Genomic DNA, 14,359 nt, shown 5'->3' on the forward strand with positions numbered 1-14,359 from the left:
CCGCGAGAACTCAAAAGTAGTGGGCACCTGAGGCAGCAGGAGCTGCCCCACTGCCGGTCAGCAGAGGTCCACATACACAACTGAATGCACAGCTTGCCCCAATCCAGCATCATCCAGTTTACAGCAATCAGTCACCAGCCCAATAATTATACACAACTTAACTTAATCACCATCATCCCAATGGCTCGCTGGCGTCACCTCCCAGCCACTCCTTCTGGCAAAATACCAGGCACCATCCGGACTTGGCTGTGGCTCTCAACAAGATTTCTTTTTTATTGTTGTGGTAAAAACACAGCATTAAATTTACCATCTTAACAATTTTTAAATGTGCAGTCCAGGTGTGTTAAGTATATTCACATTTTTGCAGTAGATCTCCGGAACGTTTTCATCTTGCACTGATGAAACTCTGTACCCCTAAACACTAATTTCTTCTTGCCTCAGCCCTTGATAGCCACCTTTATACTTTCTGCTTCCATAATCTATTGAGCTATTGATAGCTCACAGGAGTGTTATCAAACTGTGTGTGTTCTCTTATGAGTAGTTTATTTTTCTTGGCATACTGTTCTTAAGGCTCATCTAAATATACATGTAATAGAATGTCATTTTTGAGGCTACATAATATTCCACTGTACATATATACCACATTTTCTTATTCATTTATCTGTTGATAAACATTTGGGTTCTTTCCGGCTCTTAGATAATATGAGTAATGCTGCAATGAGCATGGGTATGCAAGTATCTCTAAGACTTTGTTGTGAATTCTTTTAAATGTATGCCCAGAGTTTGATTGTTAGATATACAATAATACTATTTTTTAATTTATTTTTAAGAGTCTTTGTACTCTTTTTCATAATGGCTGCACCATTTTATATTCCTACTAATAGTGTGAAAGGGATCAACATCTCCACATTCAAACCAACACTTGTTATTCTCTGTTCCTTTGATAATGGCCATCTTGATGGGTGAGAGTTGATATCTCATTATAGTTTGGATTTGCATTTCCCTAATGATTAGTTGATGTTGAGTATCCTTTCATATATTTATTCTTCATTTATATATCGTCTTTGGAGAAAAGTCTATTCAACTCTTTTACTCATTTTTGAATCTGATTACTGTTTGGGATCTGGAATGTACCTGCAAAACCCACGTGTTAAAGTCTTGGCGTCTGGCCCATGGTGCTATTAGGAAATGGTGGAATCCTTAGGAGGTGCGACTTAGTGGGAGGCAGTTATGTCACTTGAGTAGTGTCTTTGAAGGGGATATTGGAGCCCTTGCCCCTCTTCTTCTTTGCCTACTGGCTGCCATGGGGTAAGAAGTTTTTTCCACCACATGCTCCTTGCCATGATGTACTACCTTGTTATAGGCCCAAAGACAATGTGTCCAAGTGACCATGAATTAAAAATTCTAAAACCAAGAGCCAAGATAAACCTTTCCTTCTTTAAGTAATTTTTTTCCAGGTATTTGTTTTAACTACGAACTAAATGACCAGTGTGTGACTAACACACTGGTCATTGTTTCTTGTACTTTTTGAGTTGTAGACATTCTTTACATATTTCAGATTGTAACCCCTTATCAGATATAATATTTCTAATTATTTTCTCTCATTCTATAGATTGTCTTTTAATTCATTGAAATTTGTAGATCCATTGGATTGGTAGATCCACTGAATTGGTAGATCCATTGAATTTGTAGATCACTTCTGGACATTTTAACAAGGTTAAGCCTTCCAATCCACAAGCATTGGATGGTTTTCTATTTATTTATATGTTGTTTGATTTCTTTCAACAGTGTTTTTTAGTTTTAAGTTTACAAGTCTTTCATCTCTTTGATTAAGTTCATTTCTAAGTATTTTAACTTTTTTGATCTTATAATATATGGTATTGTTTTCTTCATTTCCTTTTCAGATTGGACATTGTGTGTAAAAATGTGACTGATTTTGAGTGTTGATTTTGTATTTGAAATTTTGTTGAATCCATTTATTAGTTCCAACAAGTACTTTGAAGAACCTTTGTGGTTTTCTAAATATAAGGTCATGTCATCTGTGAATAGAGATAATTTCATCTTTTTCTAATTGTATGCCCTTTATTTCTTTTTCTTGTCTAATTGCTTTTACTAGAATTTCCAATACTATATTGAATAATATTGGTGAAGGTGACATCTTCCTCTTGTTCCTGACACTAGAGAAAAAGTGATTTTTTGTTCCATTAAATGTGGTATTAGTTGTATTTTCTCATATTTGGCATTTATTAAATTAGTTTCCTCTTATTCTCAGTTTATTGAATAGTGTGTGTGTGTGTGTGTGTGTGTGTGTGTGTAAAACAATGTTAATTCTTTTTCAAATGCTTTTTCTGCACCAACTGAAATGAATTGTGTAGTATTTGACCTTCATTTTATTAATATGGTACCTTACACTGATTGATTTTCGTATGTTAAAACATTTTTATATTCCCGGTACAAATTCTAATTGCTTATGGTATATGATCCTTTTAATGTGTTGTTGGATTCACTTTCCTGATATACTTTTGAAGGTTTTGCATCTATGTTCCTTGGGGAATTGGCCTGTAGTTTTCTTTTCTTGTAGTGTCCTTGTCTGATTTTGGTATTAGGATAGTGTCCTCATAAAATCAATGTAGGAATGTTTCCTCCCCTTCTACTATCTGGAAAAATTTAAGAAGGATTGGTATTAATTTTTCTTTAAATATTTGATAGAGTTATCCATTGAAGCCATCTTATTCTGGCCTTTTCTTTGTTGGGAGGGTCTTAATGATTATTTCAGTGTCTTCCTAGTTATAATTATGTTCAAACATTTTACCTCTTCATGGTTCAGTGTTAGTAGGTGGTATGCTTCAGGAATTTATCAATTACTATAAGTTATATAATTTGTTAGTACTTAATTGCTCCAAGTAGTCTCTTATAATCCTTTTTATTTCTGTGACATCAGTTGTATTGTCCTCTTTTCCATTTTTTATTTTAGCTACTTGAATCTCCTCTATTCTCTCTTTGTAATCTAGCAAAGCTTTGCTCATATTTCTTTTTTATCTTTAAAAAACTCTTTTAGCTTATTGATTGTTTTCTATTGTATTTATATTCTGTTTCTTTAGCTCTGCCCCAATCATTATTATTTCCTTCCTTTTGCTGACTGTGGATTTAGTTTGTTCTTTTTTCTCATTCCTTGAAATGTAAAGTTGGGTGATTGACCCACAATCTTTTTTGTTTCTTTCTCTAATGAGTCATGTACTACTATGCATCCCCTTTCAGTATTTCTTTCACTGCAAATCATAAATTTTGGTATATTATGTGTTGGTTTTCATTTGTCTCTAGATATAGTTTCTAGATCTCCTTGTGTTTTCTCCCTTGATTGTTTAAGAGTATATTTTTAAATTTCTACATATTTTTGGATTTTTTTCCTTCTGCTATTGGTTTCTAGCCTCATCTCACTCCATTGTGCATAAATTGTTTTTGAAAGAGGCTTTATAATAATAGAAAAAAAACCATATCTATGGTTTCAAGTTACTTTCTCCAATCTTGTATGTTAACAACCTAGTAAACATCTGTTCTAATATAAAACTATCATTTCAAGGACGAAATATTAAGATATTTAGACACCAAGGTTTTTTAAAAGAATGAATAAGAAGTAAACAACTTAAAAATCAGAAATTTGACAATTACCAACATCTGATGACTTTTTGTGTGTGTGAATTAAATTTTATTTTAGAATCATTTGCCACATATAAATATATTTAATATCAAATATGATAATATATAATAGACAAAATGTGATTTTAAATTAGTAGACCTCACTATACAGAAATATATAGACTTAAACTTGAAGTTTCATTTAAGTATCTATGGAATACAAAATTTGTTATTATTACAGATAAAAGAGTTTTGATGTGAGAAACTGCAGAGAAGATAATTTGCTATAATTACACAGAAGTAATAACATCAAGTGAAGGTGTTATATTTTAAAGGGTACTACCTGAAAACTATTGATTATAAATTACAAAGGAAAATTTTAAATGAACAATTTAATGACATTTTTCTCACAATTATAAACAATTGTAAACTATTACTGTTTTTATTTTTTGAAACATACCCCAATACCACCATCAAACTTTAAAAGACTGTCTAGAGAACAATGCAAGCATATATTGTGCTGTCTATACAACGCCACTAGCTGCATGTGGTTATTGAACACTTGAAATATGACTAGTGGAATTGAAAAAAGTGACTTTTAATTTAATTAAATTTAAATTTAAACAATCACATTTGACCAATGCCTGTTATATTGTATAGGGAAATTCTAGAAGAAGAAAAGTCACAGACCCTCATTATTCTGGACTGACTTAAATCACAGCATTCAATTTGTTAAGGTAAGAAATGGGGTGGAAGGCATACAGACTAATGTAGGCAAACTTCAGTGCACTTGAAGATTAATGGTAAGAAAACTAGAAACTGTGTCATAGAAAAACTGGGCTGAAGGAATTTGAGGAGACCAGGGCATGAAAATGATAATTCACATAAGCAATTAATGATGCAATGGTTGGAAGTAATTAGATATTTTAAAATATCCTGCAGGAAAAATTAGAGCTAATGAGTAGTTCAATACAGGGAACACATTTTTTTTTAAAATATGAGTTCCCTTATTTAGAGGAGTCTAGTCTTAAGCTGTACAACTTGGGCTTTGTCCTGATGGTATAGCATTACAGTGCTACTTCCTCCCACTTAGAAACACAATCCAAACAGGAAACTCATCCTTGGTATTAATATTCCAAATTTTTAGAAGTAGAGTATATGAATGGAAAGGGTAGATCCTATTATAAGAGGAATATTTAGAGAGAAATCTTACGAAATGATATGAGGACCTCTAGAGGGGATACCATATCACACTATTGCAGTCAGCAAGTACTAGGGTTTCAGGTCTATACACTTTCATAATACTAAGTTGGTTTCTTTCAATGAATGTGTGGGTTTGAGATTGTGATCCATGAGTCTTAATGGAATCTAGAGAACAATTGGTTACAAAAGTTCAAGTAATTTTTCTAAGCAGGAAGACATTTTTTTGAGGCCATTAAGCTTTCTCCTATAAATCACATGTTTTTTTTCTAAATTTGAATCATTTAGACTATGCATTCTGGCTTATACATTTCTTAGATGATGATGATTGTCTATTTATATATCAGGCTCAGCATTGGGTTTCCAGGCCTTTAAATTCATTTTCCTCTTCACAGTAGCACTATTCACAATGGCCAATTGGTAAAAACAACCCAAATGTCCATCAACAGATGAATGGATAAACAAAATGTGGTATATACATGCAAGGGAATAACATTCATTCTTTTAAAATGAATTCTTTCTTTTAAAAGGAAATTCTAATACATGCTACAGTAAGGATAAATTTTAAAGATACTGTGCTAAGAGAAATAAGCCAGACACAAAATGACAAGTATTTTATGATTCCATTTGTATAAGACATCTAGAGCAGCCAAATTTATAGAGACAGAAAATGCTATGGCAGTTGCCAGGGGTTGGATGTAGGGCAGAACAGGGTGTTATTGTTCTATAGGTACAGAGTTTCTGTTTGGAATAATGAAAATGCTCTGAAGATGGATCATAATGATGATTGCATAAAATTGTGGATGCACTTAACATCACTGAACTGCATACTTAAAAATGGTTGAAATGGTAAATGTATACTTACCTACCATTTAATTTCTTTTACATTTGGTTTCCCCATGACTTCAATTGTGCTAAACTATCCTTGCAGTATGTATGAGATCATCTCTAGAGAATGGCTAGGATTGTTGTTTTTCTGTATTTTTCCTCTAGCAAATGTAGTTTTAAAACATGGCAATCTGATTTTCAATAACATAATCAGGTGGATGGATATTATTAGTGGAATATGCAATTGTCATGTCCCAAGCATCAATAATACCCACATTGAGATCCACAAAAATATCCTTCATGATAAGATTCTGAATATAGCCATGAAAGTCACTAAACATCTCAGTATTTTCATGTATCTCCCTGGTGTTTTCAGTTTTAAGTATCACTTTGGTCCCTGGGCTTCTCAAAAATAAACGTTTAATGGCTTTTTGAATATTGATGGCCCTACGGATAAAAATGTTGATTGGAAAGGGTCTGAAGTGTTGGCCAAGGGTAATGACAATTACCATGTCATCGTCTCCTGGCACTTGGTCAATTTCCTGTTGGATATACTTTTCATTTCTCACAGAGTACAGCTTTTCAGTAACAAATGGATGACTATGTTTTTTCCACTGAATCAAAATCTTTCTTTCGATATCCAGAAGAACATGTGTTTTAAAGAACCCGGTTCCTGGATGATCAAAATATTTTAAGGCTGATGGAAAACAAATCAATAAATCTTTTAACAAAAGGAAAATGTACAAATTAAAAATGCATACAGCTTCTATAAAATCTAACCAAGATCTTTTCTAACTAGAGAATTGCTGTTTAGGCAAGGTAGAGAAGTTTATCAGATGCATCACAATTTTAACAAAGTTTTTGAACTTTTTATCAGCATACATGAAGAGGAAAAATAGTGTTAATATCTGTAATTTAAAAAAATAAGATTTAACTTTCTATTGAAAACTCAAAGCCAAAAATTTGGCAAACTTAATATAGTAACAAAACAAAGACCAGAAGAGGAAAGCAAAGAATTCTAATTATTATTTTTAAAATATTCTTAAAAGTCAACTATAATTTTAAAATAGAAAGGAAACACATACTTTTCACAACTTTTAGAAAATAATTCATCCACTGGCACAGTGTTGAGTCTCCCAGGAGGTAAATAAACTTCATTTTCAAGCAGTCACTTATATCTTGCATTGTATTGAACTTGATCTGTTTGCAAAATGCTGAAATCCAACTTCTCTCCAACGTGTAACCACTGGGGGAGGGATTCTTCATTCCAATCTGACATTTCTTTTTTATGTTTTCACTCTCTGGCAATAAAAATTCCCATAGTAAGTAACTTTTATTACCACAAATTATTTGGGAAATACTTTGCTCACTTTTTGCCCTTTGTTTCCTGTTCTCCTCTCACCCTCTTTTTGTCTCTCTGCCTTCTTTTCTTCAATGAAATCATTTTAAAGGAATAAATTAATAGCTCTCATTGGATAGTTTTTCTTGGAGTGAGGTCAGTTTTCTCTTGTGCCTTAGTAATGGCTCCCCAGGCTCCACCTTTCCCACTGAGACCACTCAACTGTGAGATGGTTAACAAAAGTCAGGGTGAAATGTGTGGTAGTAAAACAGCAGGGCTCAGTGGTCCAGCTGAATATTTCACCCAGGACATTGTCCTTGCTGATAAGACTCCTTCTCTTCAAACCACTTACCCATGAAAGAACCATGAACACATTTATGAAATGAGAGTCACATATTGTTTATTTTGTGGGTCCCAGAATCATATTATCTGGTTAACCAATAAACCTTGATGTCTAATTATATCTCAAACTGAACATAATATTCTTAATAGGGTCTGACTAAAACAGAAAAACAAGCAGGGCCATGACTTCCTTGTTCTGTTAAAATAGCCCAAACTATATTCAACTCACACTGTACCTTCACTCCAGTAAGATTCTGAGACGACTTCTATATTTGCTACCTAAAAGCATATCTTTGTCATCTACTTACATTGTTGGGAGTTGAGGTCTAAATTTAGGAATTTACATTTATTCAATTTGAATTACATCAGATTTTTTGGTGGCTCCAAACAATAACAGTCAGTTACTATCTTCTAAGAAATTGCCTGACCTTAGTAGAAATTATTCCAGGCAAGATGGAAGTCTAAAAAAAAAAAAAGTGTAACGAGAACTTGAGTGGCTCAAGAGTCTCAGAACTTTCCTTGATATAAAAGTTGGGCATAGATGAAAGTTGCCCAGGCAGAGGAAGGATCTTTTTCACAGACTGTGAACATTAGGACTAGGTCCAAGGTGTTTAGCAGAGATCTTTGCAAGCTCTAGATCCCCAGTAAACATTTGCTGAATGCACAAAAAAAGAAGAAAAAAGATAATTGGTAAATGTGTAACTGTTAATTGTTATAATGGAAGTCATTTGCTTCAATGAAATTCACTTTACTTCCAGTATAAAAAGAACATCATTTTACGAATGAGATGACTTTGTGATGACTGTGAAAGTTCATGTGATAAAATTGGAAAACAAAACAAAACACAGAAATTGCTAGTTCATAGAATGTTAAGTGAGAAGGTCTGGCTGAAAATTAAATTAGAATCCATCAGAGAAATTTCCTAACTGTGAATGTGTGCATCTCGTCAACGATGTTTTCATATAGCACTAGCACCCAACTACTGGTTTGGGGGGAATACACCTCAAGTTCAAATACAAATGGTCTGTATGTTTTGAGACAGGGCAACTGAAATTAATGGTTTTCCCAGACTTTTCCAGCTGACTCAGGATGAAAATTGGTTTAAATTGACATGAAAATAATTTGTTGTGAGAAAATTCCTTCTTTAAAGACTAAGGTGATTGATATCATTTGACCCAGGAAATAAAATATCAAAATGGTTAATGTAGAATAAATGTGTCAAAGAAAGAAAGTCCTTTAGAGGGATAAATTGTGAATCTGGCAGTCAAGAGCACACAAACTTACTGTTACATGGCAACACCTTGATGGAGTTGAAGTTCTTCATCATTTCAACTCCTATTTTGGAACTTCAAGAAATGAAAAAATAAGTTAACAACTGTCCAGATATTAAAGTAAGAAAGAATCATGGTTTGGGATGGATTGAACCACTCTTAACTCTCTCCAAATGCTTTGTTTTTTTCATTATTTTGATATTTAAAATATTCTGGGTGAAGTAAATGGGTCAGAAGTTTGGAACTTTAGAAATTCAGGGAGTACGATTTGCCCTCCAAATGCAATAAATTAAACCTATTTATCTGCCCATCCTTTGATTTTTGTTTTTGCGGTGGTTCTCTACCACTAGCAATCTTCTTCACCTTTGCCAAGTGTGGTAATTCAGGCCCTCCTCAATCTTTCACTGGGCCAGTGTTTCTCAAACACACATCAAAATTACCTGAAGTACTTACTGCCAATCAGATTACTGAACTGCAACCCCAGAATTTCCGATTCAGTACTTCTGAGGTAAACCTCAGAATTTATCATTCTAACAAGGTCTTGAAGGTCAAGCTATGGGCCCAGGGCCATTACTTTGAAAACCCTGTCCTAAATTTTATCTTTTGGCTCAACCTCTCAGCTACCTGTCTTATTCCCCTATGTGAATCTTTCATAATCTTTCACCATCAACCCTCAGGATAAAAACCATTAGCATGCCACCTCCTATGAGTGTCTACCTCTGTGGTTTCATCTGCAGCCGTCCCTCACCTTCTCAAGTCCCTAGGAGTCTATTTTCCTTAGTCTGCTATCTCCTTGACAGCAGGAACCATGTTACTCTATCATTCACTGTAACCTTCCAAGTGCCCAGCACAGTAAGTGTCACCTCCAGGTATCAGTCTTAACAAATATGCTGGTGAATCTATGTGATAAAATCAAATTCATTCAATGAGGATGAAAACCATTGGGGGAAGGTAGAACTTCCAGAACAGAGTCACAGGTATTTCTAGGAAATATATAAGGAATATTTTCCAAGATTGAGGATAACTGCTTGAATTTTAGGAAAGCAGTTTTAGGTCAACTGAATAATATAACCCCCTATGAAGGGGGTCATACTCTGGAGAAATGAGAGGCCCCTGGGGCTAGGGAATGATAACTTCATGGTGGTGGAAACCCTAGGAGACAGTGCTATGGTCTCCTGACTTGAAAAATAAAGTAGATTGGGGTTCCGAATACTACTCTGCAACTCACTAGATATGTGACTTTGGCCAAGCTATTTAGCATACTTGTCCTTAAATTCCCTTGTCTGTAAAATGGGCATAATAACAGTCACTCAAGAATATTTTCCTGAGGATCATTAATATGAGAGAGGCATATAGCTCAAAGACTGACACATAGTAGGTGTTCAAAAATGATAATTATTCAATGGAAAAAAAAATGGAAACTGACATTCTTCTTCATCTGCCTTGGATAAGGTTGAAGATAATGAAAGAGACCAAAACCTGATAACCTTGTAAATTTGGTCACTAAAACCAAACTTTGATGATGTAGTAAGATTAGGATTAAAAATTCGAATCAATGGTATGAAGGCATTCATTTTAATGTCTTCTGTCTTTGTGATTGTGTACATGCATCATGTTTTAGAAAGAAGTCTATAAGACCATAATAGTAACCATGAGACTTGTGAAATGTGTTGTTTATAATGATATCTTTCTGTTGTAACCCCATGTTTATTTTCTTATCATGATTATCCATAAAACTCTGTTCAAAAGAAAAAGACTTGGGCTGGGGTTGTGGCTCAGCAGTAGAACACTCACCTAGCATGTGGGAAGCCCTGGGTCCAATCCTCAGCATCACATATAAATAAACAAAATAAAGGTATTGTGTCCACCTACAACTAAAAAAAAGTTAAGGAAAAGAAAAAGACTCTTATCTTTGAAAATGTGACTAACTGAGGAGGTAGCATTTCTGATTCTACAGTTAGGGTTGGAAGAGAGAGCCCTAGTAAGGAAATTGATTTACTAGAAAGGAAAGGAAAACAGGCTTAGTACCTAGATTCTTGGGAAAGAAAGACACCAGAGAACCTGGTTTGGGCCCAAGAAGGGAGCAACAGAAAGGTCCATGAGAAGTTCTTGGTTGTGTAAGCTTGGGTGAAGCCAATTGTGCCTTGCATATGCACTAAGCACTCATGAAGAGACTCCGATGTCTTCATGGGGGGTATGGAAACTGATAGCTTGAAGAGAGCAGGGTATCTGGGAAGGAAATGTGTCTCTTGGGAAGTAAAGCATGTTACTGTCATGAGTACAGCTCACTTCAAAAGCATGATTAGGACTTAAAAGATTTGCAGATCTTCCAGACCAGGACTTTGGCTGAGATACAGCTAGAAGACTGTGGTTCTTCCAACTCAAGTTACGATGAGGAGTACCTCAAGAGAGATCCAGATACATCCAATGGGAAATATGGAATCAGACCCAAGTGATCCCTGCCTACCCTGACAGTCCTTTATATTCATGACCAGTTTCCTTTGTTTATTAATTTAAAAAATTATTTGAAAAGATCAGTCTTTTATTTTTTGACTGAGCCATAGGATAAAGAGATTTTTCTATACCTTAATGGGTAAAATGAGAAGCGAAAATGAGGTAGTGTTGAGGGAAAATCTCATAGAGATGTAGTCAATTATATTTTACCCCCTGTGTCATCATGAGGTGTGCATTGGATTTTAACTTGAATTTCCAGGTTATTATTCTATTCAGTTTGCTCTTCTGAACATATAACAGAAAACCAAGGCTTTTGTATAGCAGGTAGTTCCTGAGTGATGTAACTAAAATCCCTCAAATTGATCCAAAAAATAAGTGTTCTGCCATCCAATAAGTTGGGAAATGATCTATCTCTTCCTGACAGGATATTTAAGTTAAAGTTTCTGATGAGTTCTTCCGCAAAATAACCTAATTTAATAATTTTTCAAAGATGTATATTTCACCTATTCCTTCTTTCAATGCACCGTTAATGAGAATCTTCTTGGTGTCATTGTGCTGAGCCTGTGTGACATATTGATGGCCCTCCATGGCTTCCTGATACCCAGAGATGGCCTGAGGTTCTGCCTCCCTTGCAGATGGTTCCTGGAACATTCCAGCATGTTCTTGTCTCAGTTCCTATTTCTATTCATGAGAATGGTGTTTCCCACAAAATTTGTGCACCTTGCTCTTTCATTTCAGGTGACTACTTAATCAGGCCTTATCTGATAATTATGTTTTAGAACAATTATCAACCATCACATTCAAATTCCTTACTTTGATGACTCACCTGCTACACATTTATTTATTTGTTGTCTTTCTATCCCACTAGAAGGTTAATTCCCCACACTTAGAACTTTGTCTAGAATACAGAAGGGGATGACTATAAATTGAATGGATGATTAAATGAATGAATGAAAGAATGTGAAAATAGTTAACAATTATTGAATCTCAAAGTTTATATTTAGCCCAATTTGTAAAAAGAGAATTGAAATTTTAATAGTGTAATACATGTTATGTTGTGAAAGAACAAAATGCAAGAGAATAATATAGGGTTAGCCCTTTACTCTGTAACACAAAAGGCTTCCTGGAGGATGTGCTTCCTAAACCAAGGATTGTGAAATGCAAGAGTTGAGAGACAGTGTATTCATTCATAAAATAGAAGATGTTCAGTTTGACTGACAGCAATGCAGTATAGAGTGAGACAAGAGGCTGCAGAATTAGGCAAATTCTTGTAAATTTAGTTTGAATTTCATCCTTAGTTCCAAGTGGGATGTGGAGGGGGTCACATTAAGGGTTTTAAACAAGGAAAGTAAAAACATTTTCATTTTGGAAACACTAGTTAGAAAATAGATTGAAGGACCTGATTGGGAGCAGAGAAACCAGCTCTGGAGATTGTTGCAATAATCTAATTTTGAGGTACTTTGACAGCTTAAATAAGCATAAAGGCAATAGTGATAAAACAGAAATGACTGGGTTCAGGAGACGGTTAAGAGGTATAATTTACTGAATTTGATGAATCATTGGATTAAAGGATAAAGTGAAATAATGATAATATTCACCTTTTTGGGAAATGGTATATATTAATAGTGAGTAGGATTTGTATTCCATGAAACACAGTATAGAAAATATTGACTTATAAAAAATGACTGAATCTGAAAGTATTTATAAACACTGGAAAACAGTAAGTATATACGGTACAGGGTACTTTGGTGGTTAGACCCCTTTCAGCAAATAGTTCTAGAGGTGACCTGTAAAAGCCCTTTAAACACACTACCAGATGAGCTGACTATGCAGGATGGATCTGATTATAATTTAGTCAACATCAATTGATATGATAAAGGAGCTTGATCACACAAAGCTATTAGACAAAGTTTGTTCTCACCTGAAGCCTACCTTTGCTATCCCTTATTGTATTTAAAGACCTGTTTACCTGTGGAAGAGCTTCCATTCTTCCTTGGTAAGATAGGAAACTTTTCTATTCTTGGTGTTCATGAGAGTCAGGGCCTCACAGGGAACATGCTGAGGCCTCAGGCAGTAGAAGGCTTCCTGGTCTCGTGCATCTAGGTACTGGCACAACTCAGCACTGGTGTTTAGGACCAGGCCACATTCAGAGAGGACCACGGTGGTGCCATTAGCAAACTGGCCTGTGAAGATCACTCTGTCATAGCCTTGGTTCCTTGCCCTCCAGAGAGCTGACACCCCTTCACTGGGGTGGATGAGCAGGAGAGACAGAGAGACCTGGCCCTCCCAGAACAGAGTGAAGCTGACAAGGTAGGTGCCATTGTTGAAGTCTGTCACCTTTCCTGAGGCGCCTGCCTTCAGGGCTGGGGAGGACATCCTGGCCCTGAGGAAGTCCCCTCCATATTCCTTCCTGTGTCCCAGGTGGTCCCTGGCCTCCAGCAGGATGTCCAGCTGGTCCCCCCTGCAGTATGTGTCTCTAGGGTTGAGGAGGGTGGCTGAGCTGTGTGTGGCACTGGTGGTGGTGGCCTCATGGGTGAAGGGTCTGGGCGGGATCAGCTGGTCTAGTTTCCCCAGGATCTCCTTTATTCTCAGCTCAGTCTCTGTTGGTGAAGTTTCCCCTTGTTTCTTGGCAATACGGTTTCTCAAACTGAACGAGAACTGAAGGATTGAGGGGAAAGGATGTATTTACTACCAACAGATAATAAGGCTTGCTTTGCAATATAAATAGCATGATTCAGTTTTTAAATTTCAACATGATTAAGTTACATATCAGTGATGAATTCAAACTAGTTTTCAGTTATGAAATTATAGGAATTGATTTCCAGGTAGTGTGACTTCCTCTGCTGCCAACAGATGATTTTTGGGGGGGTCATTGGCTTAAAAAGTAACGGGATAACCTTAGGTCTGTTTATTCTACAATATATAGAAGCAACATCTCCACTTACATCACTATAATGGACCTAGACCTAGACTACTCATAGCTAACTTTATCTTCTCTCCTCTAAATATATTTCTCCCAGTGTGGTAGGAGAACTTCAATAAACAGCCTCACCAGCCAAGCAGTTGTACAAACCTGGAATATAATGCCTGGTTAGCCCCAACTCCTCCCCTCCCACAGTCAGTCACTCTTGCTGTCAATTCCATGTTAAATTCACTGGCTTTTCTCCCTCTTTATTATTAGGACCTTATTTCAAGTCACCATTATCTCTCAGATCAGACCACCAAACAGTCGTTCCTTACTTAGTTATTTATCAATTATTCATTAAGCATCTACAGTATGCCAGATACT

The 14,359-nt window shown here is 35.6% G+C and overlaps 1 protein-coding gene across 1 annotated transcript; it reads right to left on the bottom strand.

Annotated features, from left to right (window-relative positions):
* Nucleotides 1-5,825: 5,825 nt before the first annotated feature.
* LOC124088829 (NXPE family member 2-like) lies at nucleotides 5,826-13,752 on the bottom strand (the record flags this gene model as incomplete). The annotated part of the gene is given in 4 exon segments (XM_046438603.1): nucleotides 5,826-6,361; nucleotides 6,750-6,965; nucleotides 8,630-8,691; nucleotides 13,040-13,752. Coding segments are annotated over 4 exon segments (1,527 nt in total), but the record flags the coding sequence as incomplete, so codon positions are not given.
* Nucleotides 13,753-14,359: the final 607 nt, after the last annotated feature.

This window comes from Marmota monax, unplaced genomic scaffold, assembly GCF_021218885.2.
Source record: "Marmota monax isolate L192 unplaced genomic scaffold, Marmota_monax_Labrador192_F-V1.1 WCK01_AAM20220418_F8-fsc00081, whole genome shotgun sequence".
Lineage (NCBI taxonomy): Eukaryota > Metazoa > Chordata > Mammalia > Rodentia > Sciuridae > Marmota > Marmota monax.